Below are 24,176 nucleotides of genomic sequence, written 5' to 3'. Positions count from 1 at the left end.
TAGCTCGATGCTGGTGAAGAGGAAGGTGGGGGTAGGAGGAGCCCCACAGCATTTTGTGCGGCCATATAATCTGCTACGCGCACACACACATGCACACAATCCACACTCACACACAAAGCACAACATAAACAATGCAAATACACTCACAAATAACAAGAATGTGCACACATATAGACACAACACACACAATCACATCACACAAAATAAAAACACACAACACACACACACATACAAAGGCACACAGCACAAACGCACACACACACCACAGCACACACAGCAGCAGCACACACACCACAGCACATATACACACAGCAGACATTACCAATATGTGTTCTTGGCTATGAGTTGATTTTTTCCCCTTTTCGTTCTCAATCTCTTGCCCGCTTATAGAGGCACTGGAGAACAGCCCTTGGCCTGATTAAATGGGCCCATTCCAATCGGAGGCAGGCTTCAGGAGTGAAAGATAATCCCTGGTAATGTTGACAAAGTTTTAATTTCTTGTTACCCAATTAACTGCAATTATACGGTGCACAAGAGCACAAGAGCTGTGGCTCCCGGAGAGCCTTTATGCAGCGCACATTGGCCCCGATTTGTTCTTCTCTGACAATAAAGTGCCAGTTTCAGCACTTGGCCACACACAGCAAGGGACAGGCCAGCTGTAGTCTTTAACTTGGAGTTAAAAGCCATTCAAAGATCTTTTAGGTCGAGCCTAGACAGACCTGGAGTAAGCAGTATACTGGCGTGTAATCCCGCCTGCTGCTTGCCGTTGGCTAACTCCTCCGTTGCTCTTCTTTCTTGGCTCTGTATTGGTTGGTGGAGGTTAGCTGCATGAGCCAACGGTTTGAGATATGAGGGAACATTTAGGAATATATGACTTGCGGACTTCCTTTACTAGTGTATAGCCACCAAACCCCACCAACAGCCCCCCATCTTTATTGTGCTTTAAAAAAAGGAACATTCCAAAACCTCAATATAGGAAACATATTGTAGGTTTATCTATCTGTGAATGCCTGTAAGACTAGCTGGCTTCTCATGATTGTTGTTTTCCACAAAGGGAGGTTCTACTACGCAGTAAGAGGCCGAGCATTTGCAATGCAATAGGTCTCGCATTTGCGAGAGTTTGAGCTATTGGCATTGTAAATAACAATGCCTTTTATTTCTGTATTTGAAAAACCTGCAAGCAGTGCGTAAACATGCACTTTGTACTTGCACTCGTTGCTTACGAGAAGCAACGCTTGCAGTAACCATGCCTCTTTTACTGCCAGCCTTCCTTTTTGTAAGCAAGGACTATAAGTACAAAGGGTGTGTTTATGCACCACATACAGCTTTTCCAAAGAACATAAATAAAAGGGATTGTCGTTTACAATGGCAAAAGTTCAAACCCTTGCAAATGCGAGACCTATTGCTTTGCAAATGCTTGTTCTTAAAGTAATACACAAGCTTTCTAAGGGACTTATGGATTTTACGCATATTACGGTAGAGAGAGCATCTCTATGAAAATCAAGATTTTTGTGATAATTTTTTTGTGTGAAAATCCCAATTTTACCACCTGCTCCTGAGGGAGATTAACCTCATCTAGCCTTCACTCACAACTGTCCACTTTCCAGTCAATCGTGCAGCAAATCTATGTGAGGTACACGCTCCTAAGTCCACTCAGTTTCTGTAAATCGCCCTATTAATTATGGTAGGACGTTTACCCTCACAACACATGCGATTTCACAGTTCCCACAAGCCATTTTTTTTACTTTGACCAAATCTTACGTGAGAGGAGGCTACTCAGTGGACTGTAAGGAAATCAGGAAATTACATGTAAAATTGGTATTCCCACAAAAAATCAGGTTTTATTCAAGATTATGCTCATACTATAAAACGTATCCATTACCCTATATAAAAGTCTCATTTGTAGCAGTTAAAAGACGAATTCTACAATGGAGTTCCAGCAGCATTAACCGTAGGGGCCAGCATAGTTTGTTTGTTTACTGAGTAGTGCCTCGAATAACCGAGCCTAGCCCTTCAATCAGCTATTTGAAAGGTTGTCCCACAAAGCCTCACGGCTGATCACATTATTCACATACTCTGAGCTAGAGTAGCCTCCCACTGCTTCTTCAAGGATAGAACATGCCATTAAAGCTTGGCTGTAATAGCTGTTGCATAGCATGCTGCTTTTCCGTAAGGCTATTTCATCCATTTAAAGAAAATAATTGTAAAAGATTTCTTGGCGGGAAGGTGGGTTTCTGCATCCCACAAAAGTTTCAGGATGTATGACTTTTATAAAACGTGGCTTCCACAAACCTAATGACGTCAGATCACTGTGGGAGAACTGAGCTACTACCGGTTTTGCATTTTGGGTACAATGGAAGAGTGCTTCCTTCTATCATCCCAACTAAAACAATGCATGAGGGGTATTTTATCCAGCGTGTTTGGTTTTGGTTTGACTTGCCGTCAGATGCTGCCCCACTGTATTAGAATGCAGGATGTCACTCTGCTCCTCCACTGTGAAGACTGAGTTATCATTCCAGTAAAGAATGCGGGCGAGCATTGTCCGGCACAGAGGTTCAGCCTTGTATGTATGGTAGGTGAAAGAACACCCGATGAAACATGACATTTCTCCATATGTGTCGTTTTACCCATGATCCAATGAAAATGTTAATGTTTTACTGTGAACAATCCACTGTGCCAGTCTGTGCACGTTGACTCTGCATCCAGGAAATTGGCCTAACACAGTGTAATACAGATGTGGCATATGAGATTGCCTGCACCCAAAGTGTAATCCACTGGGCTGCTTGGGACCACTTCCATGTTCTCCAAGAAGATTCAGAGGCACACAGCTCTATGGCTGCAGCTGCAATGGGTCTTTGGACTGAGTGAAATGGGTTTTACTGAGAGTAATTAATAAGTCTGGGCTTGAAGTAGAACGATTACATTTCTTACAAGGGTGTACTTTACTGTCATATCTCCTACTCAACCATTAGCCTCCCATACCTGTTTCTTAAAGCCATAGCTAGCAGGAATCCCACATGTCGTCTACTCTATTGATCACCCAGACTTTGACCTCTTTGGGGTTCAAGGCCACACCAGAAGAGTCATGAACAACACTGCTTCTCCTGATATGTGCATTCTGCCTGTCCCACTACTAGCATCTTCGCTGGAAGAATATTTCTGCTGTGACCAGGATTCTGGTGGTGCAGGGTCCCTTGGTGAAAAATGGTCGCTGTAGTTGTGTTTGCTTTTGCTGCACTTACATCTAATTAATTACCCTACTGAAAAATATTTTAGAAGCATCTCCTGTGTAAACCTTTCTCAACATGCACCTATCAACCTTTCACTATTAAACCTGGACAAAGACCACCTGTCCTCACTGCCACTCATAATGATGATGCTGTTGCAATTGGTAGAGTAAAGAGTATGAAACAGAATCCAATAAGAACCTTACTGCTTGCAGAATTTGCCAGCCAGCTTCATCTTCAGGAGTCTGTGGGGAAATGCTCATTGAAAAGGATATGCAGACGAAATAGATAGCCAAGTCAATAGTGAGGGCAGCAAGCCAAAAACACAGAGTGGAAGTGAAAGCAATTAGTGTAGGAAATGGTTCTGGGGCCCTACTTAAGCAGAAACCACAATTCCTGTCAGGTTTAAATCCCAAGCAAACTCCAAATTAACCTCAGCTTGACCATCTGGTAGCTTAGCACAAAGCAGCCAGGCTTAACTTGGAGGCAATGTGTAAACAATTTATGCAGCCCGTCAAACAAGAATAAAGTAAAAACAAAGCACAAGAAAAATCCCACACTAATTTAGAATAATAAGAGCAGAACTTGATAAATTATTTGAGATCAAAATGACAAAAATCAAATTAGTGGAACTGGAGATAAGCAATATAAAGATTTAAGTCAAAATAGTGCCAAAAAACACAAAGCTCTAACTGTGGTTATCTGATCGCGCCAGCTCGGGACAAAGTCACAAGTTTTGGCTGACCACGATGCATGAGCCAGATACAGCAACCAAGAAGTTAGGCCCACGGAATAAAGTTCCTTGAATTCGAGTCACAGAGCGTTGTGAGATCCTGCATGGAGGATGCATCACAGAAAGGTGGTTCCAATGGGCTATGGGCTGCAATTTGAGATCCAGCTTTGAGGATACGTCACACAGCAGCGATGTCGGGGAGTTGCGGGGCTGATATGCAAGGTCCTGCATCAAGGATGCGTCGGGAAACTGTGGCTGTGAGGAGTTGTGGGGCTGCAACACAAGGTCATCTGTCGGGGAGGTGTTGCACAGTAGCAGCTCCGAAGGGCTGCGGGGTCCTGTGTCAAGGATGCATTGCGCAGCATGGGTTGCGGTGCAGAGCGACTAGGCGACGCCTCACACTGCATCGGTTCTGCTTGGATCACTGCATGGCTGGCATGGCACCCTTCAGGCACACTTCCAAGGGTCCAGGACTGAAGTGGCGCCACTTGGGGGTCAATACTCACAGCAAACAGAGTCAAGGTGTTGGGTTCAAGGTGGTTGGAGACTTTTCTGTACCTGAGGCTCTGATCAGGAGGCATCCAACAAGACCTTGGAGCCACTCTGGTGGTCCTGGGTTCAAGATGCAGGTCCAGTCCTTTTCATTCAGGCAGAAGGGCATCAGAGTAACTGTTCAGCAGAGTAGCAGCCCTTCTTGCAGCAGAGCATCACAGAAGCGCATTCCGTCTGAGTCTTCCACAGGTCCAGAGGTGTACTGAGGGTACAATATTTAGCCCTGGTGCCAGCTTTGAAGTAGGAGAAGGTTCTCCCAGAGGTGTTTGGAAATTCCTGCCTCCCTGTCCAGGTCCCAGCTTGTCTGGGGGCACAACAGACTGGTGTCAATCCCTTTGCGTGTGAGTTAGGGCAGAGCCTTTGTGATGTGTACTTTTGGTAGGTGACAGCTCCATCCCCTCACCAAGTCAGAAATGGACCATCCTGTCAACACCTATTCCCCCTTTGTCTCACTGTCTGGGGGCAATACATAAAGACCAACTGCTAGCTACACCCTGTCATGTGACCCAGGATACAGGCTGCAGGCATCAAATGGCTGAGACAAGAAAATGCCAGCTTTTAAAAGTGGCATTTTCAGACTTGTGACTTAAACTCTGACTTTACCTTTTAAAAGGTTTTAAAATTAAAATTCTTTAGAAACCACACTCGACATTCCTACCTACTCACAATTGAAAGTTAGCTCTTATTAAATGAATAAGGTAACCCAATGTTATTCTAGGGAGAGGTAGGCCTTGCAGTAGTGAAAAACAAGTTTAAAAGTTTTTTACTACCAGGACGTACAAGTTTAAAGTACATACCCAAATGTTTAAATACACTGCGCCATGCCGTATGGGCTATTTAGGGCCTACCCTAGAGGTGACTAATATGTATTAAAAAAGGAAGGTTTAGGCCTGGCAAAAGGTTTATTTGGCAGTTCGAAATGGCAGTTTAAAACTGCACACACAGGCTGAAATGGCAGCCCTTGGGCATGTTTAGAAGACTACTTAAGTGGGTGGCACAATCACTGTTGCAGACCCACTAATAGCATTTAATTTACTGGCCCTGGGTACATGCAGTAACACTTTACCAGGCACTTACAAGTAAAGTAAATGTGCCAATTGTGTGTCAGCCATTTTTGCCATGTCTAAAGGAAAGAGCTCAAGCAGTTTAGCACTGGTTAACAGTGGTAAACGGTAAAGTGTGCAGAGTCCTAAAAGCCAATGAAAACCAGTTCAGGAAACAGGAGGGTGAAGGCACAAAGTTTGTGGATGACCTTGCCGAAAGGGCCAAGTCCAGCAGTTAGTATTTTCAAACATCTCCATGTGTCACTATTTTACTTGCTGAATATATCATTGTTATCAAGAAAGAAGAGGGTTTGCCCAAGCAACCCCACATCACCAGGGCAGGGAAATACTCAAAACAAAGAATAGCAATATACCATAGGGATAAAATATAAAAACATTCATACCACAATGAAATAATTCTTTCCAATGGGATTTGAGATTCAATCAGTTATCTATTTCTTTAATCAATTGATTACATAAGTCTGTCTGTGCATCTATTCATTCCTTCTCTGGTGCAAAATATCAGACAACCAAACAAAACCATTTGCACATAAAAAGACCAATTATCATCACTCCTGCATTGGTGCTAATATCCCTAAATTAAGCGAAAGTCATTGGCAGTTTACTTATGTCTTCTTGCTTCCTTATTATTGTAAGTAAAGCGTGGTTTCATATTCAGTCCAGCTTCCATTCCACTAGGAGGTAGTCATCTAATCAAAGTCTTTCCTGGTGCAACTTCCCCTTCTTTTTTTTTTTTTTTTTTGAAACCGTTTATTGCAATCTCAAGAATATACAAGTATGGGCCTACAACCTTTCGGCCGGCCGCTAGAATGACAGGAGCATATGACATACGTACAAAAACACTTGGCGTTGCAAAGGAGCAAAATAGGAGGTACAAGCGTCGTGGGCCACATCACTCTGACCCCACAATACGGTTTCATTTTATACAAACAACACAAAAACCACACCCGCAAGGCAACCTGCAATCGAAAGTAACAGCACGTGCTCCCCGACTGGGGGACCCCAGCCATCCACAGGAGTCTAAAGAGGGGAAGGGGAACAAAGGACTGGGGGAATTCCGTGCTCAGGGCTAGGGAAAGGAGTCAACTAAGGGGACGGGGCTGGTGAGGCCGCAGGCAGCAGTGGTGGCGCGCAGATACCCCCGCGGTAGGCGTTCCAAGGGCCCCATACTTTCACCCATGCCCCAGGCTTACCCCTCGCCACATACACCACCTTTTCTCGGAACATGCACCAATCCATGTGTTCTTTCCAGGCCGACACCGCCGGGGGCCTCTGGGATCCCCACAGTTGAGCAATGTCACGCTTAGCTATCATATATCCCAGAGTCACCCATCGCGTCTGCGGAACCGAGTAGTCAGTTGGTTCCCACACATTCAGCAGGCATCTCCTCGCTTCAGGCAGCAGCTCGACATGCGTAACCACTCGCAGGACCTCATGCACACCACGCCAGAATCGCTCCACCTTCGGGCATTCCCACAAAATATGCAAAAAAGTCGCCAAAGCACCACACCCACGCTTGCACAACCCATCCTCAGCATAGCCCATACGCAGAAGCCTTGGCCCCGTCATGTAAACCCGATGGAGTATCTTAAGCTGGACGAAGCGAAGGCGAGCCGGTATGGCCACCTCCTTCGGAGAGGCCACCGCGGAAATCCAGTCTTCGTCGTCCAACTCCAGCCCGTCGGCAACCCAAGCCTCGCGGAGGCCAGTCAGCAGGCCCGAGCGGTCATTAATCAATTTTTTGTAAATAAGGGAGATCGTGCTGTCCGGAACGTGGCCATCCAGCACTCTATCCTCCAGGGGGGAAGACTCCGGGATGGAGGCGACGTCCGGGAAGACTGAGCCCAGTGCGTGACGGACCTGCAAGTACCGAAAGTATTCACTGCCCTGCAGCTGAAACTCCGTCTGCAGCGCCTCGAATGTTTTAAATCCCCCTTTCGTCCAGAGGTCCCCCACTTTACTGATGCCGATCGTGTCCCACTTCTCGAAGCCCTTCGAGGTCCACAGGGAGCCCAATCTCTCAGACGCGTACAACGGTGATGCCCGGGTCAAACGGTCCTTCCACCCCATAGCTGCGTTAGCCGCGTGCCATACTCGTACCATGACACGCGTAGGTCCCGTCAGGCGGGGGCCGGGCGCGCCAGAGTAGAGCGCTCGATTATAGTCGCCACCAGGCAGGAGCATCTTGTCCATTTCAAATGCCGGGTTTAAGGCGGGCCCGTAAAGGCCATGATTAATAGCAGCTAGCTGGGAGGCCCAGTAATACCGTTTAATATCCGGGAGGGCAATCCCCCCGTCGTACCATGGGAGCGTCAACTTCGCCAGGGCAATACGCGGCCTCCCGTCCCAGAACAGGCGGCGCTGTAGACTCTCCACCTCACGGAAGTAGCGCGCCGGGACTAAATCCATAGTGTTCTGGAGAGCGTACAGGAAGCGTGGCAACGACATCATCTTAAACAATGCCGCCCGGCCGAGCGGCGAAAGCGGCAGGCGCCGCCAGCGCGCGACGTCCTCCTTCAAGCGCTGGAGGGGGGGAAGCAAATTCCGCTCGTAGCGGGCCTCCGGGTCCAGAGTAATGTAAACCCCCAGGTACCGAAACCCCTGTGAGGCAATCTGAATCGGACAGCCCCGCGGGAGGACGGGAGCCTCCCCGGAAAGCACATACACACATGATTTAGCCCAGTTGATGACAAGGCCTGAGTTGCGGCCGAATGAGCGCAAAACATCAACCAGGACAATCAGTGATTTACGCGGGGAGGCTAAGTACAAAAGGATATCGTCAGCGTATAGGGACACGCGGTCCTCATACTCGGGGGTCCAACGGAGACCACGGATGGAAGGGTGCCACCGCAGCCACTCCGCCAGGGGTTCCAAGGCCAGCGCGAACAGGAGCGGCGACAAGGGACAGCCCTGTCGCGTGCCCCGTCCCAGCTCGAATGGGACCGATACTCTTCCATTCACCACCACCTGCGCCAATGGGCCCGAATACAACAATTTGACCCAGCTAATGAACCCCGGGCCAAATCCAAACTTCGCCAGCATAGCCCAGATATATGGCCACTCGAGCGTGTCAAACGCCATGGTGGCGTCTAAGGACGCCAATATGGCCGGCTCCCGCACAAATGGGACACGCGCGAGCACCCCGTGCAAGCGCCGCAGATTAAGGGCCGTGTTGCGATGGGGAATAAAGCCGGACTGGTCTTGGTGGACCAGATCGCCCACCACGCCGACCAGCCGGTTGGCTAGCACCTTGGCGAGGATTTTGGGCTCCGCATTCAAGAGCGAGATAGGCCGGTAGGATGTAACCCGGTCTCGAGGTCTCCCTTCCTTGTGGATCACAACAATTGTAGCCAGACGTTGGTCCGGCGGGAGGGAGCCCAGCGAGTGGGCCGCCAGGAACATCGCACGGAGGTGGGGTGCCAGTACATCCGGTCGCAGCTTATACAGCTCGATAGGGATGCCGTTCGGGCCCATGGCCTTGCCGGATGCGACCGAGCGTATGGCGAGGGCAATTTCGTCGGAGGTAGGAGCGGCATCTAACGACACCCTGTCCTCCACCGAAAGGGAAGGCAGCGCGATATCCCTAAGCAGGGCATGGGAATCCTCCTCCGAGCAGGGAGAAACCGGGGAATACACCTCGCGGAAATAATCCGCGAAGCAAGAGACAATGTCTTCTGGCTCAGTGACACGCACACCATCCGTCCTCTCAATCAGCGGGACCACACGACTCGCTCTCTCCTTTTTATCCAACCATGCAAGCAATTTACCAGCCTTATCACCCACATCATACAGTCGCCCCTGTTGCTCTCTATAGAGGCCCCTGGCCGCCTCCGTGACGAGGGCCCTGTAGGCCGCCTGCTTAAGTTGTAGGACATGTAGTGCAGCATCCGTCACCCCTCCCTCTAGATCACCCTCCAATTCAGCGATTTCGGCCTCCACCCGGGTCACCTCCTCCTGCTCGCGCCTCCGGGCATGGGAAATAAAGGAGAGGGTCTCCCCTCTAAGAACTGTTTTGAAGGCTTCCCACAGGGAGATAGCCGAAGGGACGGACCCCGCATTCTCATCGAAATACCGCTGCAAGGCTTTAATCAAATCAGCGCGAATGGTGGGGTCGCGCAGGTACCAGGCATTGATTGGAGCTACTCTGCCCTCCCCCCTCGGGAAGACATCAATTTGCAACAGGAGCGGGGAGTGATCTGAAATACCCCGCGCCAAATGGCGCACCTCTCCTACCCTCCCAACATAGGCCGCAGGGACAAGGACATAATCAAGCCGTGAGAGGCTACCATGGGCACCCGAGTGGAAAGTGTACTGCAGCTGCGTGGGATGTTTTAGACGCCAGCAGTCCACCAATCCCAGTGTATCTAAGAAGCCGGACAGCTACGCCTGCGCCCGGGGGAGGTCCCTAGGGGGGTGACGATCCACGGTCCCAGAAACCACCGCATTGAAGTCCCCCCCAACCACCAGAAGCCCCCCCGGAAGGTCAAGGAGGAGGCGCCCTAGGTCTGCAAAAGTCGTAGACTGTAACCCCGGTGGGACGTACACTGAGACAAAGACAACTACTTTACCCTCCATTCTCCCCACTAAGACAGTGTAGCGTCCCCTCTCGTCATGGCGCACCTCGTCTATTTCCAAGCGAGTTCTTCACCATGATGCCCACCCCCCGTGAGCCCGACGTGAAGCCCGAGTGGGCCACCAAGCGGTAGCCACGCCGATTCATGGCGCAAAAGGAATTACCAATAAGGTGTGTCTCCTGCAGAAAGACCACATCTGGCGAAAGTCGTTTCAAATACTGCAGGACCACACCTCGCTTAATCCTATCCCCCAGTCCGTTAACGTTCCAGGACAATAAAGTCAGGTCCCTACCCCCCATCACATACAGAAGCCATCATTCGTCCCCCGGAGAGCACCTTAAAAATACCAATACAATAAAGGGTTAGCCTTGCGGTAAAAACAAACAACACCCCACCCCAACCCACCCATCCCAACAGAACTCCCCCCTCCCTGCACCCCTGCATGAGCCCAAACAGCCCCCCCAAAGTGCAGTGTGCCTGTCGCCCCATGAATGATTAAACTAACTAGTCCCCCAGAGGAGGAGGGAGAGCCCCCAAGAGACCCCGTACTACCTCCACAGGAGGGAGACTTAACGAACAGTCAAAAATGACGACAATGTTGTCCAGAGCGAGGCCTACTATTAGTCCCTCAGTCCTGATCCGGCGAGCCCTCCCCTCCAACCGCGCCCCCCCCACCCCCCCCGGCCCCGATCCCCGGGCAAGGAGTCCAACCAGTCCCCGGCTGCCTCGGGACGATCAAAAAAGTGCGTGCGGCCATCCACCTCCACCCGCAACTTAGCTGGAAAAAGCATCGCATACTTGAGGTTCAGGTCCCGTAAACGACGTTTGACTCCGAGAAAGCTCAGTCTCTGCTTCTGGACCGCTGGGGTGAAATCAGGATAGAAGTTTACATCCATATTGTCAAGTCTGACCGGTCCTTGTTGCCTAGAAGTCTGAAGAATAGCGTCTCTGTCCCGAAAGTTGAAAATCCGGGCAATGAGAGGCCTCGGAGGGGCTCCGGCCTTAGGTCTTCCTCCGGGAACCCTGTGGGCACGTTCCACCGCAAAGAGTTTACTCAGCCCCCGGGGCTGGAGATGGGTGAGAATCAGGTCCTCCACAAACAGGTCCGCCGCCGCCTCCTCACGTCCCTCCGGCACCCCGACAATGCGGACATTGTTCCTCCGGGCCCGACCCTCGGAATCCTCCAGTCGACGATCCATCAGGGCGCTCGCCTGGCCAAGCCGGCGCACCTCCTTTTGGAGGGCCGCCACGTCCGCTGTAAGGCCCGAGGTGGTGTGGGCCAAAGAATCGACCCGGTCATTGGTCTTGGATAAATCGGCCCTCACCAGGCCAACATCCACGTGGACCGAGTCAATCTTTTGCGCCAGTGTGTCAAAGCGCTGGTCCACCGAGGCCTTCATCTCGGCGATAGCGCCCATGACATCTCGCAGGGTCAGATCCGCGGGCAGCGCAGGAGCATCAGTCGGGCCCTCAGGGGACCTATGCGGCACCTCGGGAGATCCCTTCTGGAGGGTGTAGCGGTCCATGCTGTTGGACTGATGGGCTGCGCCACGGCGGGTCGATTTCACCTTTGCCCGGTCGCCATCTTGCTTTGTGGACATGGTTCCAGTCCCCAAATCGTGCCGATCACCTCGGAAAAGGCCGACAAACCAGTTCACGGGCTCCGGGGGGGGGGCCACCACAGGTCCGCAGGACGGATCACAGCCGGCGGGCCAGCAGGGCCAGCAGGGCACCCCAACGAGGCCACACACCGCACACCGCCCCGCAACCCAACCTCGCCTACGCAGCAAGGAGGGTGCAAAAGCGAAAGTGAAAGTGCGGGGTACGCGAGTCGCCCAGCCCTGCCCGCCGCTGTTGATCACTTTGTCTCCGGATCACCCCGCAACTCCAATCCGGGGGGCCGGCGTGGAGAAGGCCGCAAATCTCAATCGGTGCTCCCGCCGGTGTCCGAGGTCCAATTTGGAAACGGAAAACGGGTGACACCTCAGCTCGGGCTCACCAACACAGTCCCCTCATCTAGGACAGGATATTTTCAGGATTTATGTAGGAGGTCACGGAGGTCCTCGGGAGCCTCGCACCTACGCGGCCATCTTGGTTGCGCGCTAGGCTCCTCCTCTCCAACTTCCCCTTCTAATTCTCCTTGTGGCCGTTTTATTCAAGAAACATTTTATTTTGTAACACTTCTCCAATAATAAAGTTGACGCATTTCCGCCTTAATTATTCAAGGATTCCTCAGGACTAGGAAGACTGGAGAACCTGAATGTTACCAGTACTGAGAATGAGTAATCAGAGCCGCAGCACCGCTGCTCATGGGTTGTGCTCCAAGTTGTCATAGGCTTAGGGCTGGTTTGATAGTCCAGAGCAAATGATGACTGGGAGCACTACCCTTATGGGAGAATACATCACTTATACACTTTGAACCAAACATTTGATTGGGATTCCTTCCCTCATTATTATTGGAGGAGTTTTCCTAAACAAAATGGGGATCACTTTGTTTGGATGTCTACCTCCTAGTGGGATGCAAGCTGAAATGAATATGCAACCACTCTTTGCTTAAAATAATAAGGAAACAAGGCGACGTAGATAAATGAACAATTGCATTTCTCGTAATTTAGCGGCATTTACGCTAATGTAGGAGTGAGGATGGTTTGTCTGTATATATGTAAGTAGTTTCGTTTGGTTGTCTGATGATTTGCACCAGAGATCCACAAATATTGAGCTTCATGTTGGTATTCTCTTTGAAGAATAATTTTCTAATATCTGATTAATAATGTTTTTACATTTGTAGATTGCAGAAATGAAGACCTGGCAAACAATGTTCCAACCTGCATTGGTAAGGAGTGAAGGAAGTGTTACATGAGCCAAATGTATTAGTTTCAAATATGAACTTTTTTTTAACTCAGAGCTAAAGTGGTAGAAAGAAGCAGCCCTGGACAATGTTTTAACTAATGTAAAAAACACACTGAATGAGCCAGGATAGTAAGCTAAGCGAGTGCGACCCACTCCATGGGGATTTCAGTAGGTACTCACCTACAACACAATCACAAAATAAGGGCAGATACTTAATGTTAGAGCAAAATTGGTAACATAGGTTGTCTATAAAACAATTGATTTTCAAATCAGTTCAGAAGAAGACGTGAGAAATATTCCAATCTTCTCAATGTCAGCGCCTCCGGTTGAAGCAAAACAAAGGTAGGAGTCAATTATCTGTAAACAGGGGAAGAGTCCAACGAGAGAAAAGAGGAGTTTTTTCTTTGTGTTCCAGTATGAAAGGAATGCTCCAATAGGAGCAGGTGCCCTCACCCACATCCGGCTGTATCATGCTTCATCAGTGGGCTTGCTCCACGCTGGGCCGGTGCTGCAATGCCCAACTGGCACCACGAGATGGCTCTTTGCCTGAGATCTTTTTAGTAGCTTTATGATGAAGTGGGGGTGTGTGTGGGTTTTCGTTTGTAGTGTGCGTAAAGTGATGTTTAACAGGAGTGAATTACAATACGTTTAGTGATGTCCCTAGTCAAGTAACTTTATTGATTGAGCTCACTAACCCAATTAAAAAAAAGTGTGGTGCTCATTCAGGTTACAAAGGTCCTAATAAGCCTCGTAAATATCTTATTTGGAACTACATGTGGTCTACATGTTTCTCGCTTATATCCGTCCAATCGGATCAAACAGCGATCCTTCAGGACCTAATAGTAATAAACTACACCACTCAATGACTGGATTCCTCTCTCTATTCGTTGCGCTTATAGCAATGAGTCATTTAACAGGTCAAACCTATAATACATTGTACCTTGACCTGGATTGTAGTCTGGTACAAAAAAGAACAAAACATTACACACCCAAGAACATATATTAAAAACATTTCTCTGATTTATCATTTGAAATCACTGTGTATGCGCTTAAAAATCTGATTTTACTGCATTCCTCTGGTAGTACAACATCCATGCACAATATCTCACCGCTCAAAGGATCTTGCAGTGGGTTTTACTTTCATGACAAACGGCAATGGCATGCATAAACTAGAGCTATGTGTTAATGTGATTAATGTAGATGTAGGGTGGGGTGGACTGCAGTGGGGTGGATTGGATTAGTATTGGGTGGCTTGGAGTGGGGCGGATTGGATTGTGGTGAGGTGAATTGGAGTCCTTGAATTCTGGGATTTCACCGTGGTGAAATGTCCGCAAATCCCAGAAATCAAGGTAGGCAGAGTGTTTAAAGGAATGTGGACACAGCAGTAGAGGATCTCTGGGAATCTTGGAATCAAGAAGAAGGAGATGAAACAGAGGAAGGTGAACACAGAAACCTAACAATGAGCTGAAGAAGCAAAGAATCCATCCAGAGAAAAGAAAACTAGAAAACAAGGATAAGCCAGTAAAGCCAATTAAGAAATACATTTCACTGACTGTTACATTGTAATATATTTTATTTACCTATAGAATGTCTATAATGTGGAACTAACCACAGAGACAACTGGTGCGCCTCGATGAAAGTAGAACTAATGCAAGAGAGGAGGAGAGGGTTGAGGGTGTGGTCTGACTGTTAGAGCTGCCGACTTTGGAGCTGGGAAACCAAGGTTCGAACCTGGGGTCGCTTCCACATCCAGTGATTCTGGGCAAATCACTTAATCCCCCCATACCTACCAAAAAAATGAATGTGTCCTCGTGCGACATAAAGCGCTCAAATACCTTCGGGTCGAGCTGCACTATATAAATCGGAAAAAAAGGCTGCACGTTTCTCTGAGAACGTCGCTATTGATATGGCCCGGGCAAAATAAACAGAGCTTTGGAAAAAAAACGATGTGCGAATACAGGGACAATTTGCATGGAATAAATGTATCACTGAGATATTTATTACATCAGCGACCGTCACTACTAAAGGAGGGCGAATTTGGACATGGTATAGATTGCTGACAGCGGACCACAGCCTGCTAATAAAGGATTTTCTGGCCTTTAGAAGGACAGGATGCAACTCAGCGCGATGCACCGGTGGCTGGATAGCCTAACCGAATACGTGCTTACGCTTGACATGAAAACCGTCACTACGATTTTCGAAAGTGATCAGTGTTCATTGTGTTCAATAATTATTGCCTGTCACGAGTTTTTGGGGGAATGATATGCAGATCTTGGTAGAGTCAGAGGTTTGTATTCCCTCTTTATTATTTGAGCCCATTTTTAAGTCTTTGCATTGAAGCAATGTTAATATTATTTAATTTGAAAATGTTTCTGTATATTTAACAAAATCCTATAGCAGCCTATTAAACCAACTGTATGTTCGCTCTTTCAGTCGGAAATTTGGAGTATAGATTGGACCGTGAAAAAAAATCTATATTAGTGCATGTGTCCGAGTTTCTTGAAGACAAAGATTATCACGTACGTCTCTGCCACAAATGGTTCAGTTGTCAAGATATTGGAGTGCATGCGTTGGTGAGTAAATGTTGTATCTTATTAAATTATGAGGAATAGGCGCATGGTGTAATACAATCATTCATCTCTCGGTTACAATAAATGGAACATCACTGGTGTCGTTACACCTTATTGCAGAAGAACACAATGTCTCCCTATGTAAATGAAAATGTATTCAAGACTTTAAAAGGCTCAGTGGATGAAATATCGTTGAAGAACTCCTTGTGTAACCTGTAAATCAGAAATCTGAATTACAGCTGGTGATGACTGTGCATTTCATAAACCTGAGGTCAAATTAAGGAGTAGCCTTGAGTTGGATAGTTATACTAAACGTTTCGAAGCATCAGAAGACAATGCAGTATTAGCTGTGGATTATATACATGGTGTGGATTCATGAAGGCCGAGGCAGACATCTGCGCTGCAGTGGTATGTGCTGGAGGTACAAAAATATCGGATCATGTATTCAAGAATAGAAATGACATTTTGCACTTAGCAAGTATTTCCGCTACCTTGTGCGACTGTATGCAAGTGCCATACTTCACGTGCATCTCACATAAAAGTCACACAACCTACCAAGTGCAAAATGTTTCTCAGCAGGATATTTTCTGCATTAATCAATTTTGCAAAAGGCAAAAATGAAGGCAAAATTGCTTAATATGAAATTCCCAGTAATTACAAGAATTTTACATGATTCAAAATTCTGGAAAAACAACCAGGCCTAGACTACTCTCTGGAATTCACAATATGGGGGAAATCTATTTGCATCAGTGGAAGATGACACATGGGTAATGATGACTTTAGGCAGATAGCTACTATGTAAAGTTGATGATTCCAGTTACTCTTATCTCTACTTCACAAACAAAGGAACACCTCGCTAAAGAAATGCTTAAGCATTGTTTAGCCAATGGTCTTGATTTCCATATCTCTACTTTAGCAAACTAACTCTTAGAACAATTGGAATATCACAGTTCTGGCATGTCTATAAGGCAAAGACATTTCTCCTTTATAAAATTAAAATTGTTTCAGATCACTCTGTCAAATGTGTTTCCATCATTCTGCTTCAATGGCAAATGCCTCTCTTTTTTTTAGATTAAATTAAACTGAATTTCCACGTTACTTTCACAAGTTCTATTTCCTCTACCCTGCTCTGAATACTGAGATGCTGCAAGAGTTCTGCCCTTTTATACTCTCAAAACATCTGGCAAATTATTAAAGAATTTACTAGATCTGTATCACACAAACAATTTGTAAAATATTGGTTCAGCCTTAAAGTATGCTAATCACTCTGTACAGGACTATCATATACACTCATACACCTATATAGACACTCACACACCGCCACTCATCCATAGAGGTACTCACACACACATTAGTCAGTCATGCAAATAATTAATCACACTCCCATTTACTCACCTATACAGTTATACACACACCAGCTCACTTACTCATACAAATACTAGCACATTCTTATGCTCTTATACAATCACTGATACAAGCACACACTCATCCATACAGCTACTCTCATAATCACACACTCTCACTTATAGCCATTTACATACTCTAACACACATATATACTGCCTTTCACATATGTAGTTATTCACACATGTACCACTGAGATATACATTTACTCACTAACACACCCATACACACACTCACCCACCCATACAGTCCATCACAGATGCACTCTTGAAACCATGCACCCAGTGAATCACCCACTCACACATCTATGCACAGTCACACACACCCCACCCACACAAACACTCAGGTACCCATACAGATACTCAGACAACCAATCAATAACTCATATAGACACTCATGTAGCTATTCACAAACCCATGGAGCCGCTTACACACCAACAGACAGACGGATACAGACATTCACACAGATTAGTCACTAACCCATGCATTCAGTAAGATACGTTTAATCACTCACTTATAGTCAGTCACGCACCTACTAAATCATCCATTCAGACACTTATACACCCCCTCATTCTTCAATACGCCTTTCCCTATATATATTAAACATATTTAAACTTTACAAAAAGACACAGTCACTAGATGATGTCATCAGTGATGTCACTGACCATGTCATGAGTGATGTAATATCTGACGTCAGCAGTGCAGTGTGGGGGCATGAATTATAGTTAGCTGCACTAACTATAACGGGGGAATTTCTCTGGCTTTGTACGAGTGAAATGTCCAACTAACTATAACTTTCCCTAAAACCTATGGTTTTTTCAGTGAAAAAAAATAAAAAATAAAAATATATATATATATATATATATATATATATATATATATATTCACTGAAAAAACCATAGGTTTCACACATGTTATAGTTAGCGGAAATTTTACTGATAAAAAACCAGTGAAATTCCCCCGTTATAGTTAGCGCAGGCAACTATAACTCACGCGACCGCAATCCTCTGCTGATGCTAATACTGTATTTAGACACTTATTTGCCCATGTCTTCTTCCATACATTTTTAGCTATACATATATTACAAATATTTTTTTTTCATAAAGACACATATGTCATCAGCAGAAGATTGCAGTCGCGTGAGTTATAGTTGCCTGCGCTAACTATAACGGGGGAATTTCACTGGTTTTTTATCAGTAAAATTTCCGCTAACTATAACATGTGTGAAACCTATGGTTTTTTCAGTGAATTTGCAAGGTTTTTTAAATGCTAATTCCTAACTATAACGTGTGTGAAACCTATGGTTTTTTCAGTGAATTAGTACGGTTTTTTAAATGCTAAGTTTTTTTCCCTTATAATAAGCCCTGTACATTTGGTGGCCTTCGGCCACCAAAAGCACAGGGGGTGGGGTAAGTGTGGATAGTGTTTTTTGCCCTTAACATAAGCCCTGTACATTTGGTGGCCTTCGGCCACCAAAAGCACAGGGGGTGGGGTAAGTGTGGATAGTGTTTTTTTTATTTTTATTTTTTTACCGTACGCTTACGGTAAGCGTACCCCGCGAAATTGCCGAAAAAAAAATAAAACCGTTTTTGCACTTGGGGGATGTTTGGGGACTCCCTCAACATGACTATGTGGGAGGGAGTTGTCAAAACAGCCCCTTTACATGTTTTTGGGCTTGATATTTTAAAAATCACTCTCAGTGCGAGAGACAAAATGGCGGCCGCCGCTTCCTGGTTTCGGCCGATTCGAATGTTTACTAAGATCTAAGAGCCAATCAGAATCGCGCTCGCGCACGCCACCGTACGCTTACCGTAAGCGTACGGTAAGCGTACCGTAAGCTGGCTCAGATATATATATTGATTTAAAGGCTATTTTCTCAGAATCTACTGAACAGATTTACACCAAACCTACGAAAGGCACTTCCTTGACCTAGGGACTACCGCTCTGCCAAATTTTGAGTAATTCTGTTCAGCCGTTCGGGCTGTAGCTCGTTCTAAAGGTCCTATGGAAAAATGCATGGGAAAAACGCGTTTTGGGACCCCCCTTTTATCTCAGCCCCCGCTTGACGGATCCCCCCGAGACTTTCAGGGTAGGAGCGGAGCGTAGCGCCCCACCTATTTTGAAAAATTTGCGAGGATTCGTCGACCGGCGCCAAAGTTATTCAAAATAGAATGTTGAGGTTTTCCTATGGAAACGTGGTCCTAACTATAACTACCTACTGGCTATCGCCAGTAGGTAATATATATATATATATATATATATATATATATATATATATATATATATATATATATACACACACAGATACAAAGGCTGTAATAGACTATTTATTACCATGGTTGGGTATGGGGGTCATGGCTCATTGGCTCGTGAGGTGGTCTGTTTCATATATGTTTGTTTTAACAAAAGGTATTTAATCAAAATCAGGATGCAAGTGGTTACATTTGTGGACAAAGGTAAAGCACACCCAACAGATACTCAGCATTTAGTGGAGCTGTTTCCCAGTGTGGTAGTTATTACATGCAATTAGAGAGGTAGTAAAAAGTGTTTTCTCATGCCAATTTTGCTATACTGTGGTAATAAATTTAAATTTGACCCTTGCACAGTGGTAATAAATATGTGGTTGTTATTACAGTTGCTCTAAATAACATTATTGGGCCACATTTATTTTCACTGGCATGGCGCGTATACATTTCTACCTTCAGGATTCTCACATATCTCTGTAGTAGACACATTGACTTGGTTCATAGTAACAAATGCATAGTATACTGAAAAAAGGGTTTTGTATAGAAATTCAGTATCAACCTTTGCTACGTTATCACTAGCTACTAATACTTACAATACAACGACACAATGTATACATGCAAAATATGATATGAATTGTAATCTGTATGTAATTATTTGTTTACTTCTAGATAAAAAGGGAAGATCCTTTGAAATCAGCTACTTTGCAGTACTCTGAGCTGTTGCCTTGTCTTTGTGTAGAGGTAAATATATGTTTAACAAGCTATTATTTTCTTTGTCTAACTAATGCCTATCCCTTACCATCACAACAGTTTTCATACATCTTGCTACAAAAAGCCTGTGCTTAGTTGGTCATCTAGTGGGGTACTTTTGCACCAATGCAAAAAGAGGAAAAAGTGCACCTGCAGTGGCACAAATTTTCTGCTTCTTTAAATAAAGAATGGAACATCTAGTATTTGCACCTAGTGAAAGGTGACAAACGGATTCCACACCACCTATGCTATTCACATACATGAAATGGATACAATATACTTTCTTCAATTTTTAAATGTTGAAATATACGTCTATGTTTCAGGCAAAATCAGTCAGTTTGATTTCATAAAGTAGTTAAATAGTACAAAATCAGTTTGCTATTTATCTTTTTCTATCAAAAAGCTTGTTGAGTGGTTAGGATGTGCTTGTTAGTCTCCTGAAACGTATTATCGAACTACTTTTTAGTTTGAGGCAAACATTTAACAGTAATAAGTACTGGAGCAAATCCTGTTTGTTGTATTCCAGATTACACAGGAGACATCCTGGTTTACCTTTTGCCAGGCCCATCCTTCATTTTAAACACACATAAGTCACCCCTAGAATAGGCCCTGAACAACCTAGAGGACAGGGTGCAGTGTATTTAAAAAGTTGGACGTGTACTTTTAGGTTTTACATGTCCTGGTAGTGTAAAAGTCCTAAATTTGTTTTTCACTATTGCAAGGCCTATCTATCTCATAGGATAACATTGGGTTACCTTATTAACTTTAATAAGTATAACTTTCAATTGGGTGCATGTGGAGAAGTTGAGTTTAATGTCTAAAGAATTGTAATTACAAGCCCTCTTTAATGGTAAAGTTGGATTTTTAATCACTTTTAGAAATGTGGCATTTTCCTGTCCTAACCATTTGGTGCCTGAAGCCTGATACTTCATCACATGACTATCGGTAGCTGGCAGTTGATCTTTGTGAATTTCTTCCAGACAGTGAGACAAAGGGAAGGTATTGACAGGATGGACCAGTCTGAGTTAACGAGAGGGGAGGAGCTGTCACCTACCACACTGGCAAATCACAAAGGGTCTACCTGAGGACCCTCCCAAAGGGTTTGGCACTAGTCTTTTGTGACCAGATACAAGATGGGGCCAGGGCGGAAGGGTATGCCTGACACTCAGGGGGTGGAAACTTCTAGAAGCTTTTCTTACTTTATAGTGGGCACCAGGAACTGGACCTCAGACCCCAACTCTTCAGTACCCTTCTGGACTTGTGTACTCCGCTAGAAGGAAGTACTGCTGTGCTTCCGAAATGGCTGCCACTCTGCTGGCCTGCTGCTCAGGGACAGAAGAGATTTCCAACAACCTTGAACCCAACATCTGCACTCTGTTATCTGTGAATCCTGCACTTCCAAGTGGTGCCACTGAGTCCTGGACTCTTGAAAGTGGGCCTAAAGGTGCTCTGCCTGTAAATTCAGCAGAATCAACACATTTCCACGGTGCATCTCCTGCAGAACCGGTGTTTTAGAAATTGGGTTGTTGGTTGACTGGAGATGTAATCCTAAATGAAGCAGCAGCCCCAATCCTAGTCAGGGAAAGGGGCAGGCAACCCTAAATTAACCTTTGCTCACCCTCTGGTAGCTTGGCACAGAGCAGTCAGGCTTAACTTAGAGGCAATGTGTAAAGTATTTCTGCAACACTTCAAACAATGTAACAGTTAAAACACTGCACAAAAGATTCCACAAACGGCTCTTAATTTAATAAATAGAACAAAACAAAAATGACAAAAATCCAATAAGTAGAACGTGAGATAATCATTTTTAAAGAAGAAACTGTAAAGTAGTGTTAAGAAGTAATAAGCGTTTATTTGGGATATCTGGTCGTGCCGGACCGGGACAAAGTCAAGTGTTCAGTCCGACTGCGATGAAGCGCAGGCGGCATACAGAGACCCAGTGAAGCCCACTGAACAAAAGTTCCTTAATCCTGGTTGTGTCGATGAAGATGGAGGTGCATCCAAGCAATGCGTCGGTGTTTGCCACGTAGTAGAGTTGACGCGTCGATTTTCTACACACAGCAGTGAAGATGTGATGGTTCCAAAGGCAATGCATCGGTACAGAGATGCAACTGTTACGAAGGCGATGAGCCGGGTTTCTCCACTCAGTAGAGGTGATGCATTGATCTTCTCCATACAGTGGTGGCAATGCGTTGGTTTCAGAAACTGCGGTCCAAAAGATGAGGGCAATGCACCGGTCCTGTTCCTGCAACAGCGGCAATGCTTTGATTCTGCTCTCGCAGCAGAGGATGAATCAGTTCCACTTGAGCAGACATCTTAGGCTCACTTTCAAGAGTCTGGGACTGGGGTGGCACCACTTGGCAGAGCAGACTCACAGATTTCAGAGTTCAGGTGTAGAAACTGGATAGTTGGAAGTCTTTTATGTCCCTGAGACGTAAGGTCAGAAGACCAGTCAGCTAGCCCCTGAAGTTACTTTGAGTTCAAGTGATGTAAGTCCAGTTCTTCTCACCCAGGCAAGAGAGAGCATCAGGCTGCAAGGTAGAAGTCCAGTAGAGTGAAAGTCCTTCCAGTAGCACAGCAGTTCTTCTTCCTGACAGAGTGATCACAGGTCCAGAAGTGTACTGAAGTAATGGTGTAAGAAGTCCAGTACTTACACCCAGCTGTGCCTTTGAAGTAGGGGAGACTTCAAAGATGGGTCTTTGAAGTGCACAGAGGTCCTTACCTGCCCTGTCAGTGAAGCTGAGTCCAGCTCCTCCCTACCATCCTCCCAAGATGGCCTTTCAGGTCACACCTAAGCTTCTATTGTGTGTGGCTATCTAGGAGGATACACACAGTCCAGCTGTCACCCACCCCAAACTGATCAGAGATAGCCAGCAGGCACCGAATGTTTCAAAGTAAGAAAATGCCAACTTTCTAAAAGTGGGATTTACTGAACTGTTATTTAAAGAAAATAAGTAAGTATTTTAAATTAGGATTCCAGAGACACCAGACTTGGTGGGTCTTATCTCTTTCCAATTGGAAATGACACTTATAAAATGTAATAAGGTAAACCCAATGGTATCCTGTAGGAGGGATAGGCCTTGCAGTAGTGAAAAACGACTGTGGGAGTTTTTCATTACCAGGACATATCAAACTTAAAAGTACATGTCCTGCATTTTTAAATACATTGCCCCCTGCCCTCTCGATTATCCAGGGCCAACATTAGGGGTATTTTATATGTGTAAGGGAAGGTATGGGTCTGGCAAAAGGTTTATTTTTCCAGGTCGACATGGCAGTGTGGACTGCACACAGAGACTCTGCAATGGAAGGTCTGAGACATGGTTACAGGGCTACTTAAGTAGGTGGCATAATCAGTAATGCAGGCCCACTAGTAGCACTTAATTTACAGGCCCTGGGTACCAGGGTAACAACTTTTCTAGGGACTTATAAGTAAATTGAACATGCCAATTGGGATGAACTGTGTTTAGCGAAGAGAGCACAAACACTTTAGCACTGATTAGCAGTGGTAAAGTGGAGAGATTTCTAAAGTTAGCACAAGTAAGGTCAGAAAAGTGGTATATGTAGGCAAAAAGTTCTGGGGAAGACCACCCTAAGGCTGTCAGGTCTAACACGATGCTTCGTCTCTGCTACACAATGCAACACCATTGGTGTCTCCTGTGTGGACTTCACCAGCGCAAGGATTCCGTATCACCTACAGCAGCCCAATGGAACCACTGCTGCACAGACTTATCTGAGACAAGGACTTTGCATCGCCTACAGCAGCCCGATACAAACGCAGTTGTACGACACATCTCCACACAAGGGCATCGCCTTACCCAACTCAACCCATTGGAACTGCAACGCATCTCCATGCAAGGACATTGGATAGCACTTTGCAGCTCCATGAACCCTCTGCTGTGCATTGCATCTCCTCAGCTAGTCCTTGCATCACCAGGATTAAGGTGCTGTGTTCAGCAGAACTAAGTGAGTCCCTGTAGCACAGTTGGTGCGTAGTGCTTTTTGTCCCCATTTCCACTGAAATAGTCAAACGTGCATATCTCTGGTTTTGCTGATTGGTTTTTGTCGTTTTGGGCCTGATTTATTTATTAAAATGTGCTCTATTTCTGTAAATCGGTGTGAGAGTTTTCTTGTATTGTGTTTTCAATATATTATTGTTTTCATAAATACTTGACACATTGCCTCAAAGTTAAACCTGACTACTCTGTGCC

General features: G+C 45.8%; 1 protein-coding gene across 1 annotated transcript in view; it reads left to right on the top strand.

The window, feature by feature from the left end:
* Nucleotides 1–24,176, top strand: part of IL17REL (interleukin 17 receptor E like) — a 410,789-nt gene that overhangs the window by 184,760 nt on the left and 201,853 nt on the right. Inside the window, exons 6-8 of the mRNA XM_085654046.1 lie at nt 12,939–12,983; nt 15,434–15,573; nt 19,888–19,959. Of these exons, the coding sequence (XP_085510172.1) occupies nt 12,939–12,983; nt 15,434–15,573; nt 19,888–19,959 (257 nt within the window). The remainder of the gene's footprint in view (nt 1–12,938; nt 12,984–15,433; nt 15,574–19,887; nt 19,960–24,176) is intronic.

This window comes from Triturus cristatus, chromosome 4_1, assembly GCF_964204655.1.
Source record: "Triturus cristatus chromosome 4_1, aTriCri1.1, whole genome shotgun sequence".
Lineage (NCBI taxonomy): Eukaryota > Metazoa > Chordata > Amphibia > Caudata > Salamandridae > Triturus > Triturus cristatus.
This window is presented reverse-complemented; position numbering and strand designations above follow the sequence as displayed.